The sequence below is a fragment of the Pseudonaja textilis genome, chromosome 1 (genome assembly GCF_049901715.1).
Source record: "Pseudonaja textilis isolate UNSWEBS1 chromosome 1, rPseTex1.2, whole genome shotgun sequence".
NCBI lineage: Eukaryota > Metazoa > Chordata > Lepidosauria > Squamata > Elapidae > Pseudonaja > Pseudonaja textilis.
In genome coordinates, this window is record NC_141990.1 from 150,812,128 (window position 1) to 150,826,753 (window position 14,626).

General features: G+C 37.7%; 1 protein-coding gene across 2 annotated transcripts in view; it reads right to left on the bottom strand.

The window, feature by feature from the left end:
* PLEK (pleckstrin) overlaps window positions 1-14,626 on the bottom strand; it is a 60,811-nt gene that overhangs the window by 4,924 nt on the left and 41,261 nt on the right. For both annotated transcript variants that reach the window (XM_087919286.1, XM_026712898.2), the window contains exons 3-7: window positions 7,538-7,693; window positions 5,457-5,638; window positions 4,836-4,927; window positions 3,568-3,752; window positions 868-972 (exon numbers count right to left, since the gene is read on the bottom strand). In XM_087919286.1, the coding sequence (XP_087775412.1) occupies window positions 868-972; window positions 3,568-3,752; window positions 4,836-4,927; window positions 5,457-5,638; window positions 7,538-7,693 (720 nt within the window). The remainder of the gene's footprint in view (window positions 1-867; window positions 973-3,567; window positions 3,753-4,835; window positions 4,928-5,456; window positions 5,639-7,537; window positions 7,694-14,626) is intronic.

Sequence of the window (14,626 nt, forward strand, 5' to 3'; positions counted from 1 at the left end):
AATAGATATAAAATGCTTCAAGTTTAATTAGTTAAAGGTTACGTCTTTCTCTGAGTAAAATTTACTAGTGTATTAAATATGGGTAGCAAAAAATAAGAGTCAAACTTTATGGCTTTGAAAGTCGTTTCAGAACTCATCATCAATTCTGCTGTAGGTCTTGGTCATTTCCACAAAACATTGCGATTTTAAAATTTTCTGCCACAACAGCGTGAATCAAGTCGGAAACTCAATGAGTCACATGCTTTTAAGTCTTTCGGTGTTATTTTATGTGAAGTCCTATTGTAATTCTATTAAAGCCAGATCCTTCTGTCTGGAACAATTGGGACATCAGATGAGTGTTACATTTAATCTGTACTACTGAGGAAAATGACTGTTATATTTTAGCTCTCTTTCCAAAGCTGTTGCAAGGGCAGATGACATCTTTTTTTTAAAAAAAAATCATTTACTCATATACCAGTAATAATCAGCTCAGAGAACTGGCATGGATGTTCAGTAAATCTAGACTTTTCAATACCAGTCCTGCCTTCTGATGTTTATTTTTTTGCCTCAAAAGCATCTGAGCTTTGTTTTTCCCTTTTCAAAAAAGCCTTCCACCTCTTATTCTGTTCTGTGGGTTGAAACAAGTTAGGGGCTGGTGAATGGGGTTGGCAAGCTAGCTCAGAACATTTGCAGAGTGACTGTATCCCCACTAGCAACTGATTGCTGTTTAGCAGTGCTACAGTGCATGATGCTGCAGGTGCAGAATGTAGCCAGGAAAATTCAGAGAATGTTCAGTACTTTGGTGATATTTTTAGACCAGCTGATTTCACACACATATATTACTTAAGTTTATATTTTATGTAACAAAAAAACAAGATATACACCAACCTGCTTCAGCAGACAACCCTGTTTGATCACCAGGCCTCTGAATTCTTCCTTGAAGATTGTGTCATCATCACTGGAGTTGCCCTCACAGAAGAAACCACTGTCTACCTATTTGAAGACATTGAAGAAGCCAAGTTGATAAATGTCTCCTAGAATAGTTCAGGCTGTTAAACAATGCTAGCGTTAGTTGGACATTTTAAAAAAACAAAAACTTTGTTGTAAAGAATAGAGAAGCCATTGGCTTATCTACCAATTATTTCAATAGGGACATTTTTTTGTGTATCCACTTTGTCTTTAGAGCAGAGGACAAACAGACAAAAAATTCTTTTCGTAGTTTGCCATAGCTGCTTTTCCTTCTTGACAAATATATTACTAACTTTATCTTTTATGCTATAAACAGATTTTGGCAGACTTTGCCTAGTCCTATGCAACTTACCTGTAACACCCCCCACCCAAATGAAATCAATCAATCAAATGAGCAGCTGAGGCTCATATTATAAGAAGAGCTCAGTTAGAAGAGACTGTAAAGTTTGTTGCTTGTGTCTTAATACACAGAATTATACAGCTGGGTGGAAAAGTGAAAGTGCATGACAAAAAGAAGCTATTCGGCTTGGTGAGGATAGGCTAAGGACTGACATCAGTGTTGTTCAATCAACCAAGTATGATCTCTTGAAACACTATTAACATACCTTGCCAGATTAGGGTAAGTATGGCCAAGTAGAAAATGCAGCAGCCAAAATAAAGGACTTAAATCTATCTATTAAATGTCCTTTAAGTAAAAGATCATCTTTTTCCAAGTAGTATGTGGCCACTCTATCTTACCAAACTTATATAATGTGTAGCAGTGGTGGGATTCCAATTTTTTTACTAACAGTTCTGTGGGCGTGGCTTGGTGGGCGTGGCAGGGGAAGGATACCATAAAATCTCCAGTCAGAGATGGTATTTTCCGGTTCTCCGAACTACTCAAAATTTCCGCTACTGGTTCTCCAGAACTGGTCAGAATCTGCTGAATACCACCTTTGAATCAGGATCCTAAGTAATTTTTTAACACAGCATTTGTACAAACATATAGAGTGAAACTCAATGCTAGTAATGCATCACCTTCAATTTTTTGAATGTATTTTCAACAATTTAGCCACTATGGTTTATGGCATTATGGAGATTATGGCCACAGTGGATGGTCTATCAGATTGTTGACTATTTTCTAGCTAATAGAGGACATGTTGTGTGAGTCCAGTTTTAAGCTATACTAGATTGGTCTGACTATTGGTCTGACTATAAAACAGAGGTGATAGAGGTCAACTTTTATCATTATTTGGAATTTAAGAAGTAAAACATCTATGCAGCTTTCATCTTTCTTTCCCATCCAGAATAATATTTCATGCCATAGAATATAAGTGGAAAATGTTTTTAAGCTGCAGGATATGGAGTGGTTGATTGAGGAAGGTATGGTTCAATTTACAGATCATGTTCCAAGTGCTGATAAAAAAAACCCTTGGTGGTTATCATCAGATTGATCAGCAGATGTTTTGCAAACAGATCCATGGTTAATTTATTCCTGAAGCTCACTTGTGGGACAAGTTAAGCAATTCTAACAGAGAAGAAGCAAAAATATCTGAAGTTTGGTTGGATTGACTCTGTTTCCAGAAAGCATATATGTTGGACTAATATCTATGGTTAACTATCACGTGATAAGAAACAATGGCAAAGTCTATACATTTGTAATCAACAATTACACATTACACATTCCTATGAAATGACAGCTACTACAAAGGAATTCTATACTGTACTGATTCAGTTCAGAGCCTCCATAAAGAGGGTGATTCTCCATTTATGTTTTATTTTTGGCATAAAATGCTGAATCACATTTCTATTAAGAAGAAGTTATCAAAATATTTTTAATTAATAAATGCCAGAAACCTTTATAACTGACTGACAGATTAACAGGACAAAGTTATGCACATCTATTCAAAATTAAGTAAATCCCCACTCTGTTTGATATAGATGTGCTTAGAATTTCATTCTAAGGCACAATTTAATTATTAAATCATTCTGCAATTTCTATACTTTTGTAATGCAAGCTGCTGTTACTGTAATCGAAAACATAAATTAGCTTGGCGGATGTTTTCACACAAGCTCAGCCTCAAAGTAAAAAAAAAAAAAGTCTTTTAACAGATACTTAAAAGTACCTGAAGTGCCTGATTTGCATTCACCAATATATAAAAATAAAGACAATTAATTCAAGAGAGTGACTTTGGACTGCAAATTTGGTGCAGTTTTTGGGGGATGAGGGAGATGAAAGTTATCGATTTTATTAATTTATTGAAGCCTTATGCCAGAATCACTCTGGGAGTAAAGTTAGTGCAGAATTTATACGTGTTGCACATGGAAGCATAAGAAGTTTCAATTTTCAATTCTTACCGAGTGTATATGTTGTTCAGACTGGTAGCTGGAGAAGCATCTGGTCTAATCTAATGCAATGTTTTCTTTTTTCTTTTAAATGGTAGATATACACACACACACACTATATATATATATATCTATGAGTACAGCTTTTGTTTTTTTTGTTTAAAAAAGAGTGAGATAGGGAGAGCAAGTAATGCATTAGATGAGACTAGATGCTTTTCTTATTGCTTGTTTGATAGCTTTACTCCAGAATTTTTTTCTGTGATTACATAAAGAAGACAACATCTTGACACTTACAAAATAATAATAGGCATCCTCCAAATCCAAGAAGGAACTTTCTGATAGGCCTTGAAGCGCAGTCTTCGATGTATCATCAGCAGCCTGAAAGTAGCCTTCATTCAATAGGGCAGATGCCAGCACTATACCCTCTTGCCGATTTCGTAATGAGTTGTTTGACAGTAACCAATCAACCACAGAACTACCTGATGACAAGGGGAAGAACAAAGGATGGTCACCAAAGATACATAAAAAAGTAGTAGATATGGTAAGCATTAAGAAAACAGAAAAGCAAATCGCCTGATGGTGATTAACTCTGAATCTTATCTGAGATAGATTGCAAACTTCTAGTTTAATGAAAAGAAGAACTAGGGGTGACATGATAGCAGCATTACAATATCTCAGAGGCTGCCACAAAGAAGTAGTCAAGCTATTCTCCAAAGCACTTGAGGGTAGGACAAGAAACAATGGATGGAAACTAATCAAGGAGAGAAGCAACCTAGAACTAAGGATAAATTTCCTGATAGTTAGAACAATTAATCAGTGGAACAACTAGGCTCCAGAAGTTGTAAATGCTCAAACACTGGAGGTTTTTAAGAGGAGTTTAGACAACCATTTGTCTGAAATGGTACAGTTTCCTGCTTGGGCAGGGGATTGAACTAGAAGACTTCCAAAGTCCCTTCCAACTCTTTATTCCCTTATTCTGAATTAATAAATACTGAAGCGAATGTTTTTCTGATGTCTTCAGAGAAAGTTTTTGTAATCATTAGCAGTTGAAAGGAGGAGCAACAATTCCTTGTAGTACTTCCCATTATAAAGGGTACTCTAAATTTCTTCAATCAACTGAAATCACTTCTCTCTTCCTTTTACAAAGTTTTGGTAGACTCATCAATTTCTGGAAAGCATGCAGTCTTAATTATTTTTGTAACTCATGTTTTGTGACAAGAAGTTGGATAGTAAGAATATTAGATATGCCTGGGATTAAAAATGTAATAGTTAATAGCTACCAAGCTTTTAGAAAAGTGGACTGTAACATATATTCTTTATTTTGAGAAATATTGGAATGCAATTTGATTATAAGGATAGGACAGGACATCCTTATCACTAGAATTGAATGCCTCAGATTATTTTTATTTATTTGTGCAATTTATTTGCTGCCTTTTATTTCTTATTTTATGTCATCGCTATAATTCTGTTTTTTTTAAAAATACATTACAGTTCCATTTTTAAGTATATGTTTTAATTTACCTATTTTGTTGTTCTTTAAGCAATTCTTAACAACTTCCTACCTGTAAAACAGTGGTTGAATATTTTCTTGTCCTTTTCCAGCTTCATTTCCCGTATCCCCTTGTTAGGGTCTTTCATAGAGAGATACAAAGCACTGTGCACAAAACAAAAGGTATAATATAACCACACACTGAGATTTGTTTTAAACAGCAAGAAGTAAACAAGTGTTTTAAAACAAAGCAGTAACATGCTGAGCTGTGATAATAATAGCATAGCATTTCGATTTATATACCGATTCACAATGCTTTACAGCCCTCTCTAAGCAGTTTACAAAGTCAACATATTGCCCCCCCAAAATCTGAGTCCTGATGAGAGAGTAATAAGAACAAAAGGCTCAGAACTGAAATTGGCTCAGAACTGTTGCCAAAATAAGTATTTAAGCTGCCTGAGAACAAGAAAGGGGGGGGGGAACACCCCTTTTTTTCTGAGACCAAAACATATATAAGGTATGCTTTAATTCCAGCTTGTTGATGTAGAAAAAAATAGGAATTTGGATGGCAAGTTTCAACAAGGAATAATTCAAGCAGCTGCTTCTGTAGCTGCCGCATAAAAATAAAACTTTTGAAATAAAAGTATTTTCCCATTTTCCACTTATATAAGCAGTGTTTAGCTTTGGAACACACCTCAGATTGATGGTTTCAGGAAGCCTGATAGATTTCTTGGTTGATTTCCTGGAAAACCGTTGCCCTCCCAAAATGCATTTGATGGCCTTCTTGATGTCTTTCACCCAACCATCTCTCTCCTCAAGATGAGAAGCTTGGAAGATGTGATCTTGTTGTTTGGCTGTTGTGAGTTTAAAGACAAACTGGAATAGGAACACATTTTATTGTTAGCCCACATAAATAGGGGTTGTTGTTTTTTTGTAGGCAGCTTATGTTAGTAAGTAGTGTAGAATAGTTAGTTTATACTCTAGCTAAAATGTCTAAACAGGCAATAACATTAAAACAACTGGAAAAAACCATCCTGTTGATTGTTAATATAAGAACTTTATGTTGAGAGATGAGTGACTAGTTTCATTAGCTCAGAGTTAGAAAGAGAAATGGTGATAGAAAAAAAAGGAAGAGTGCTCAGTTCTGGATCTTTTGGCATCCTTCAGTGGCAAATGGGCCACTGAAATGCGCCAGTTCTACAGCACTGTAGATATGCTCCCAATCTCTGCTGAAATAGGGAAAAACCACATCTCCCCTCAGTTGTACTAAATATGATATGTTGTCTCTTGTCCATTTGCCATTGTATATACCACCACAGTCTGAGATGTGGATACTACCATACTTTAAAGCTGAAACTCTCCTCAGATGATCCTTAGATTTGACTAAGAAACAGCAGGAACCATAAGAGTTATTCAGTTTATTTACTTCTATATGGAGTGCACCAAAATACTTTCCCCTTTCCATTTTATCATATAACTTTTAAATAAACATCTCCTTATTATTTGGACAGGGCGTTTCAGTGAGTTCTGATTGTCTGAAGAGAGATTTGGTTCACTGTGTATCGATTCACGCAAAAGTATCTACCTTAAAATGCCTACAGGGGGTAGAAAATAAATAATCTATCCACAGTTTAAATATTTCAATGACTTTAAAATTCAGAAGACATATGGGTGGAAGCAGCACAGTTGAGTGTTTAAATCCCATTCCCACTAGCCTGCCATACAAGGAGAATGGGGAAAGGGAAGTCTCCTTTTCTGAAAATATTACACAATCCTACCTAAAGTGCTCAGCTGAAAAGAGAGGAAATTCTGTTATACTAAGCATTCTATGCCAGAGCAAGACTGTCATTTGAAATGTGTTAGTAACAAAACCACAGTAAAAACTGTCTTCACAGATGGCTTGAAGGAAAAAAAGGAAATGCGTACATGGGTTGCACATGAATCCATTTTTTTACTAATGATTTTATTATTTTTTTCTTAAAAGTATTGTGGTAACTACCCAGCCAAAGAAAATTGTCTCTAAGATCAATATCTTTTCCATTAACTTTGCTGACTTTTTTATATTCTTCAGTCACAGGAACAAAAGAAACAGCTATGCTGGATCCAACCAAAAAAACTATTTTGTTCAAAACTCACTGTGGCCAATCCTGTTTCTATTTGTCATTAATTATTTGGCTCTTTTGGCAGTAAATAAAAAAATATATAATTTGGGATTACTGGTGATGATGTTACCTGCACTGCCAAGGTTTTATTCCTATCAACACTTCCTGCTGGGGACCACAAATATGATGTGATGGGGTCATGTATGCTGGATGTCAAAGGTCAAGAATAGGGCATGGCCTAGGGACATGTGCAGCTTTCCATCACTTCTCTTACAGACACTTGAATCTCATATTACATCCTATGGGCAAAAGTTTGGGGTTGGATGAGGTGGTTCCCCTGTGAAATAATTAGGAGAAAAATAAACGATAAGATTTCACAAGGCATAAAAGATTGATTCTGCCTTTTAGACCATCCCAAATTCCAAATACACCATACCTTGGAATGATGCCTTCCGAATAATTTCATCCCATCCCATCCTACTTGGTGATGTCATAATATTTTTATATGTAAATGTGTACCCAGGAAGGCTACATATTTACATACACAAATACACAGGCAATGTACATATAGTCCTTAAATACACACCCATCCATTCCCCTTGAATACAAAAGGTGTTGCCTACTCTTGAGATAGGCCTTACTTCAGCATGCTTCGAAAAACATAACCACTCACCGTTCTCTTAGTGAAATCCTGGCAGGGACTGGTCAGTGTGCTGCCCTTGAGGGGAATCATTCCTTTAGGATTGGTATCAGTCTTCTTCTTAAAGAATTCAATTCCATCTTCTGATAGCACTACCCACATGGGCTTCCAGGTATTAAACATACTCCCCTGTATCAATCAATTAAGAGGGTATTATCTACACAGCCAGGGATGGCACAAAAGGAAGTTTTTATTGCTTTTAAAAAGAAAGGTTTATTTTATTTATTTGATTTGTCATTTGCTTGCAAAATAATAGGTATAAGTATAAACATGAGTAAGAATACAGAAGATAGGTACGATTAAATGGGGACAATAGGACAGGGACAGTGCACTTATGCACGCTTTTTATGCAGGCTATCAAAATGAATATTCACATTCCAGGAATGGGTTGATATACACAGTTTGCTTTGCAGCCATTTTCCCACTGAATGTCAGCAGGTAATTTCTGAATGCTGGATAGTTACAAATGTAATTGGCTTGTGATCATACTGGAGAGACATGGGACAACGTCCTTTAGTGGGGCCCATGCTCTCTCTTAGGCAGTCCACCAGTTTAGATTCTTCTCTCTTTTTCTTTCTGCACTCTTGAAACACATTCCAGTGTTTCCTCCCCCGGAATCAGACAACAGTACTACTTCTGAATGCTTCTGGAGCTTCAGTATTTTGCATTGAAAATAAGCGTAAGACAACATGAAATAGGGTGGGAGCTCTTGACTGCAAGACCCATAGGTATGGCGATATGACACCACTAAACCTGATCTGTGAACCTGCCAATAGTCAGCCCTGCCTTAACTTTCCCAACCTTGATTCTTGGAAATGTATTAAAGCTACAACTCTTATAATTCTACAGCCAATATATCCAGGGGGCACAGTTTGAGCTTCAAAATCTGTGATGGGTGGTGAGAGTGCTTCTACACACACACACACACACACACACACACACACACACACACATCTTCAAATAAAGCTTGGCCCTTGGATTTGGTTAAGATGACAATGTCAACTGTTTTAAACAAAGAGATTTTATTTGGTCTTGTTTCTGTTGGGATATTGCTTCTGGTTTTAATGCTTGTGATAGGAAAAAAATGAAATTTAGAATCTAATTTCAAGATTTAGTAATTGTGTAGTTACAGAGCTGGCTTGTGCTAATTATAGGTAATGTAAAAAGTTGAAGTTGTAAGTTAGTCTTTTACTATTTTAGAGAAAATGGGAAGTCAACACTTTTCTCTTTTCTCATTTTTTTAAAAAAATCCTGCAACCCCCTCCCTTTTTTTTCTTAATCCTTATTTTCATTATATTTTATGTTATAATAAACTTCAATAAAACATGGTTTTTTTTAAAAAAAGATAAAGCTTGGCCCTCAGGAACTACATGGACACAATCATGATTATTTTGGCAATGGGACGATAAGGGTTTGCCATTGTCTTTTCTGATTTTTTTTAAAGAGTTTCGGTAGTCCTTGATCATTTTTGTGAGGGAGTGAAATTGGGATTGCTGCCTGTGTTTCGGAAAATCAGCTGCAACCAGCAGAAACCCTGCCTCCACACTTCCCTCAGGCACTGAGACAGGCACTCATAAATTTACTCACAGGCATCCTAGCTGATGTTGCATCCTCTGTCTTAATTGAGCCACACCCTGGTGTTTTGACAGGTGTGACAGTCAGAGGCAACTTCACCCCACCCAGTCTTGAACTTACAAAAACAAACACTGACAAAATGAGAAAAATGTGTGGGTAACAAGAAAGGCCTACAGATGAAGAAGCAGAGGTGACATCTGGTCTGCGAGTTGGCAGCTAGCAAAAGCAGGCAAGAGGACTTTCAATTGTCATGACCACAAGCTATGATGAGCACCATATAACAGTGGAAATCCAGCTTGGAGTTTGCCTGAAGCTCAGCAGCAGCTGGGAGAGGAACAGCTACACTGAAAAGTACCTCATCCCCCCTAGTGCAAGAACATTTGGAAAAAGCAAAGGTTTTAAATTACTTTAAAAACCTGGAGGTGTATTTTGAACTGAATACTAACAGACTGATGGGACCAAAATGGCTCAGTGGTTAAAAATGTTGAGCTTGTCAGCTGGAAAGCTGACAGTCCAGGTTCAAGCGTCGAGCACTGTGCAATGGGGTGAGCTCCTTTTACTTGCCTCAGCTCCTGCTCACCTAGCAGTTCATGAATAGATAAATAGGTACCACTTCAGTAGAAAAGTCACAGCATTCTGTGCGCCTCAGCATAATAGTCATGCTGGCCACATGACCATGGAAGCGTCTTCCGTGGTTCCCTCAAATAAGAAACAGAAAAGAGCAAGACTTCCTAGAGTCAGACACAATTGGGCAGGGGGAAACTTTACCGTTGAATTAACAGACTGAGTATAAAGGACTGAGCATATACATATATACTCCTGATCTGACCCAAACCCTTCTCCAATAAAACCAACATGAACCAAAGAGAACGGAAACCTTTTAATGATTCTTATGAATCCCCGGTTAAAAGGCTGCTGCAAACTAATTAACTTTGATAAACACAAGCCTCGCCAAAACTGTGCGAGGCTGCCAAGAATAATAGATAAGAAATATTTTACAACACAAGAGTCTTCAAATACCAACTTAAGATACTGCAATGTCCATGAGGCTGGAGTTTCAAAACGTTTTTGCTTCCTACAAAGAACTTCTGATTCACAGCTGGCTTTTATTTTCTTGAAGGAGGGGCCATTACCTTACTCCCAAGTCGCCCGTGCTGCTGCAGCTGCTCTTTCCTACAAGCAACCCTACGCGCATGAGCACTTGGCACAGGCTCCTCAAGAACCTCCTCATCGCTGCTGCCAGCCCCCACAATCTCTGAAGGCAGCAGTCCATTCCCTAATGGTCCTGGCCCCTCATCTGAGTCTTCGCTCTCCTCAGCCGTCCGCACCTGCTGCTGGCTAACCACAACAACTCCATCTGATACTAAGCAAGCTTGATCCTCATAGCTTCTGAGTACCAACATGGTTAACCAGGTGCCGCCATTTGCTATCCTCACATTTATTCACTACAATAGCTGTTAGCGCTCTGGGATAAATAAAATAGGAAACATGACTAGATAAGCTGACTCCATATTTTTGTAAGTCAACATTAATAGAATCTTGTAAGTCTGATGGTACAAACTTCCTGTTGCCATTTTTGCTCCACTAAGATAAAGTAGGTCCTTCCTAAGTTTCTTCCTCTGACCATTAAACACTTGGGGGCTCCCCCTTCTCTCATCTGATTGTTTCCCAGCCAATAACTCTTTCTCTCACCCCTCAAAGTCATTTACACGTTCCATTACAGGAATTTTTTAAATCTTTAAAAATATTTCAGTAGCTTTTTCTTTGTTTAATGTTTTCTTTTGCTTTCACATGCAGTAATGCCATTTTTAATGTTTATTGTTTCAACTAGGGTTCCCAAAGGCAAAAAGTTTTCCAGACAGCCAAGGGATCAGGTTGAGAGCTCACTCCCATTCCTTCTTTACTTCAGAGGCATTTTAAAAAACCAAACAGAAGATTCGGGAAGGATTGGGGGAAAAAGAATTGGGGGAACAAGAAACACTGGGAAAGACATTAGCTTAAAATGATCTTTCTGGTGTTCAGCATGAAGCAATTAATATGGTTGCCTAAGCCCTCGCAGAAAAAAAAAAAAAAGGCATGGAACAGGAAATTTAATGTACCAGTATTAAGAAAATAATCAAGATGCATAGCTGATTACAAAGTCAATCAGTCTGGAGAAGGCAAAGGATTGCAATTGGTGTCTTAAGTTTTTGCAAAAAATTAAGGTACCTGTTATATTTTTTGAAAAGAATACTCCTCTCATCGCAAAATACAAAATAAATAAATAAATAGAAATCTGAAAAACCCAGTCTATTCTGACAATACTGTATCAACTTAACCAGAAAGAATGAGCGCTACATAGTTGGTGGTTCCCAATTCATAACATCCTGATTGCAAAAGACATCTAAAACTAGCCCAAAATGCCTGCTCCAAAATTTGTTCCCATTTAGTTATACAATTTATATGGCTTCTTTGACAAGATCAAGAAGGATCTGTTTCTTCCAAAATACAACAAAATTCAAATGAAATCTCTAGCGACATTATATGTAAGTTTTTTTCTTAGTGAATAGCTTGAATCCATGTAACTGTATCGCATTTTCCTTTACAGACTGAAAAATAAAATCTGATAGCTGGAATCCTATAGATCTCACTAACTCATCTGAAAACAGGATCAAAGATCAAAGCCAAGGGAGAAATTCTTGCCACAGGAATGGTGTTATTTTTATGGGTGCTGGGAGGGGAACACTCAAAAATGAAGAACTAGCATCCATGCCACTTCCCTAAACCTTTACTTCTTCTTTTCTGTTACAAAGAAGAAATTTCCCCAGGTTAAACAATCTCTTCAATTCAGAACCCAAAATCTTACCACATACACTGTGCTGCGGAGTTAAGCATGTTATAGCCTGCGTGCACAATTAAATAAAGCCTTCCCATAATGCAGTCCTAAACACATTTATCTAAATCCCATTAAATTCTGATTTCAGCATCCATATGCCTAGAATTGCACTAGTACTGCTTTTCTGGCTGAATTACCATGGCAATGTACCGTACTCTATATAGTTGCCTTTGAAGGCACTCCATTTCAACTGAGCCAAATGCAGTAGTTTGGATGAGGGAATGGCAGAATTGTGCCAATTTCAAAGAGAACTATCTTTTTTTTCATGCTCAGTTCAATTTGTTTTTAGGTTCTTCCCTGCTTCTAAATGAGACCTACAAATGTGATTCTTGCAGACCCTTCTTTTTTAAAAAATAGAGCCTTTGTATGAGTTTTTGTTTCAATTTACTGTTGACACGGTTTCTATGACTATGTTTTACGAAGTGCTGTTTTTAATTTGCTTACGGTTTCATATGCGTGTCTATCTATATCTTCAGCACTATGACAATATGGGAAAACAACCTTTCAAATGATGTATGTTAAACAATCATCTGAGGATTTTCTCCCATACTGACACAGCATTAAGGAGATGAAGGTCTGGGAAAGAAGACAGGAGGGGAAAACTGAGATGTGAAGGAAAAAAAATGTATCATTTATCACATGATACCTTTTTCCCTCTAAGCCTTCACATTTCTAGGAAATGGAGAAATGAAAAATAAACCAGCAAGGAACAATATCAGATCAGTGCTTCAGATTCTATTCTTGTCGTTGCTCTTATAATTCATTAAATATTTTATCTGTATACTGGAGCCCTATTTTAGTTCCTCCCATATTCCATTTAATTTGCTTTTGTGGTCTTAGCATTTCCTGATTGGTCTCTTTGCTAATCATCCCTCAGGACTAGTTTCCTGCAAGTCCCGGTGATCCACAAACCACAATTCTATTTTAGCCTGGTGTAGATCCAGTGGGTAGTTTATGGAGCAATATCTAGTACAAATTTAGCCATTGGTGTTAATCAAATACTACAGATAAGATGTAGATTGGTAAATTAGATGAATGCAGCCCTGATTTTGCAATTTAAATTGTCCAAGTTCCCATTAGTTGAAGGCAAGTTGACTGAAGTCATCCCACATCTTGAATGCAGCAACAGATAAAACTAATTCTCTACCCACTTTCAGGCCATTGTAAATGTATAAGGTTTTGAAGTTGGCTTCTCTTCTAAGCCCACCTATGTTCTCTGTGTAGCAATATTGTCCAGGATTGCTACATTCTCTGCTGGTCAGCAGCTGGCATTTAGTTTATTAGTTTTCTGCCTTCTGCACAGAGGTGGATTTGAAGCTGTACAGATGCATATAGATAAGTCAACAAAACGTCCATAACAAATTACATTTATTAGTTCATCAGGTATCCTCATAACTCACATTTGTGATGAATGAGGAAAACTCCCCCAACCCATCGAGGGTCAAACTAGTGACTAATCAGGATTACAGATGTGGTCACATGGCATTGACTACATTTCCCAGGATACTTTTAACTACATTTACCATGATGCATTCCCTTAAGGGGACAGCTCATAATTCCTAAGTAACTATCCAATTCCCATCGACTGCCTGAGACAGCACACTCCCTGCCTGGAATTGTAAATTCCACTATTAAAGGAAAAGAAAAAATAACTATAAACTAAGATAAGCATTAAATAGTAATACTAACTGAATAGCATATTATAACTAAGATAAACAGTAAGCTGTATAACTAAGAGAAAAACAGTAAACATTAATAAAGTATCAAACAAAGCAAAGCATGCAAAGCTTAAGGTTCAATCTTCAAGTTCGGTCTTTCTCCGCAGCAGCACAAGGTCGGTGACCGGTCTGTTGTAAAACTTCTTGGTGAAAGTCTGCTGGTCACAGGAGGAGTCTAACGACCTCACTATCAGAACCTTGACTTTGGGGATTAGTCCATCAGAGCTGGGCAGGGTTTGATACACAAGTCCCATAGGCCACGCATTGCGATGCATATCCTTGTCTTTCAGCAAGACAAGGTCTCCCTCTTCGAGGTTCAGTTCTTTGGTCTTCCATTTATGGTGGTCTTGTAGGGTAGACAGATACTCTTGCTTCCAACGGTTCCAAAAAGTGTTGGCAAGCTGTTGAACATGTCTCCATTGTTGTTTGTACAGGTCCTTAGAATCAAAGTTCCCTAATGGCGCGGGCCAATCACCTGTCTTCTGAGTTAGCAAGGCAGCAGGAGTGAGAATGGTCAGATTCTCAGGATCTGAAGAAACTGGAACCAAAGGTCGACCATTGATGCTGGCTGCGACTTCTGCCATAAGGGTAGATAAAGTCTCGTGTGTCAGTTTAGGTGCTTTTGCTAACATCGAATCAAGGATCTGACGAACTATTCCAACCATGCGTTCCCACACTCCTCCCATATGAGATGCGTGGGGAGGATTAAATATCCATGTGCATTTGTTGGCTTTAAGGTAGCCATTGAGTGGCGAGTCAGGGCGAATGCTGTCTTCTATCTGTAGTTCTTTACAAAGCACCTACAAAGGCCTTTAGTACTTCTTCACTATTGGATGCTATCTTGTGTAGCTTGAGGTTGGCTGTCCCCAGCATTTGCTGTGTATTCTTCAAGAA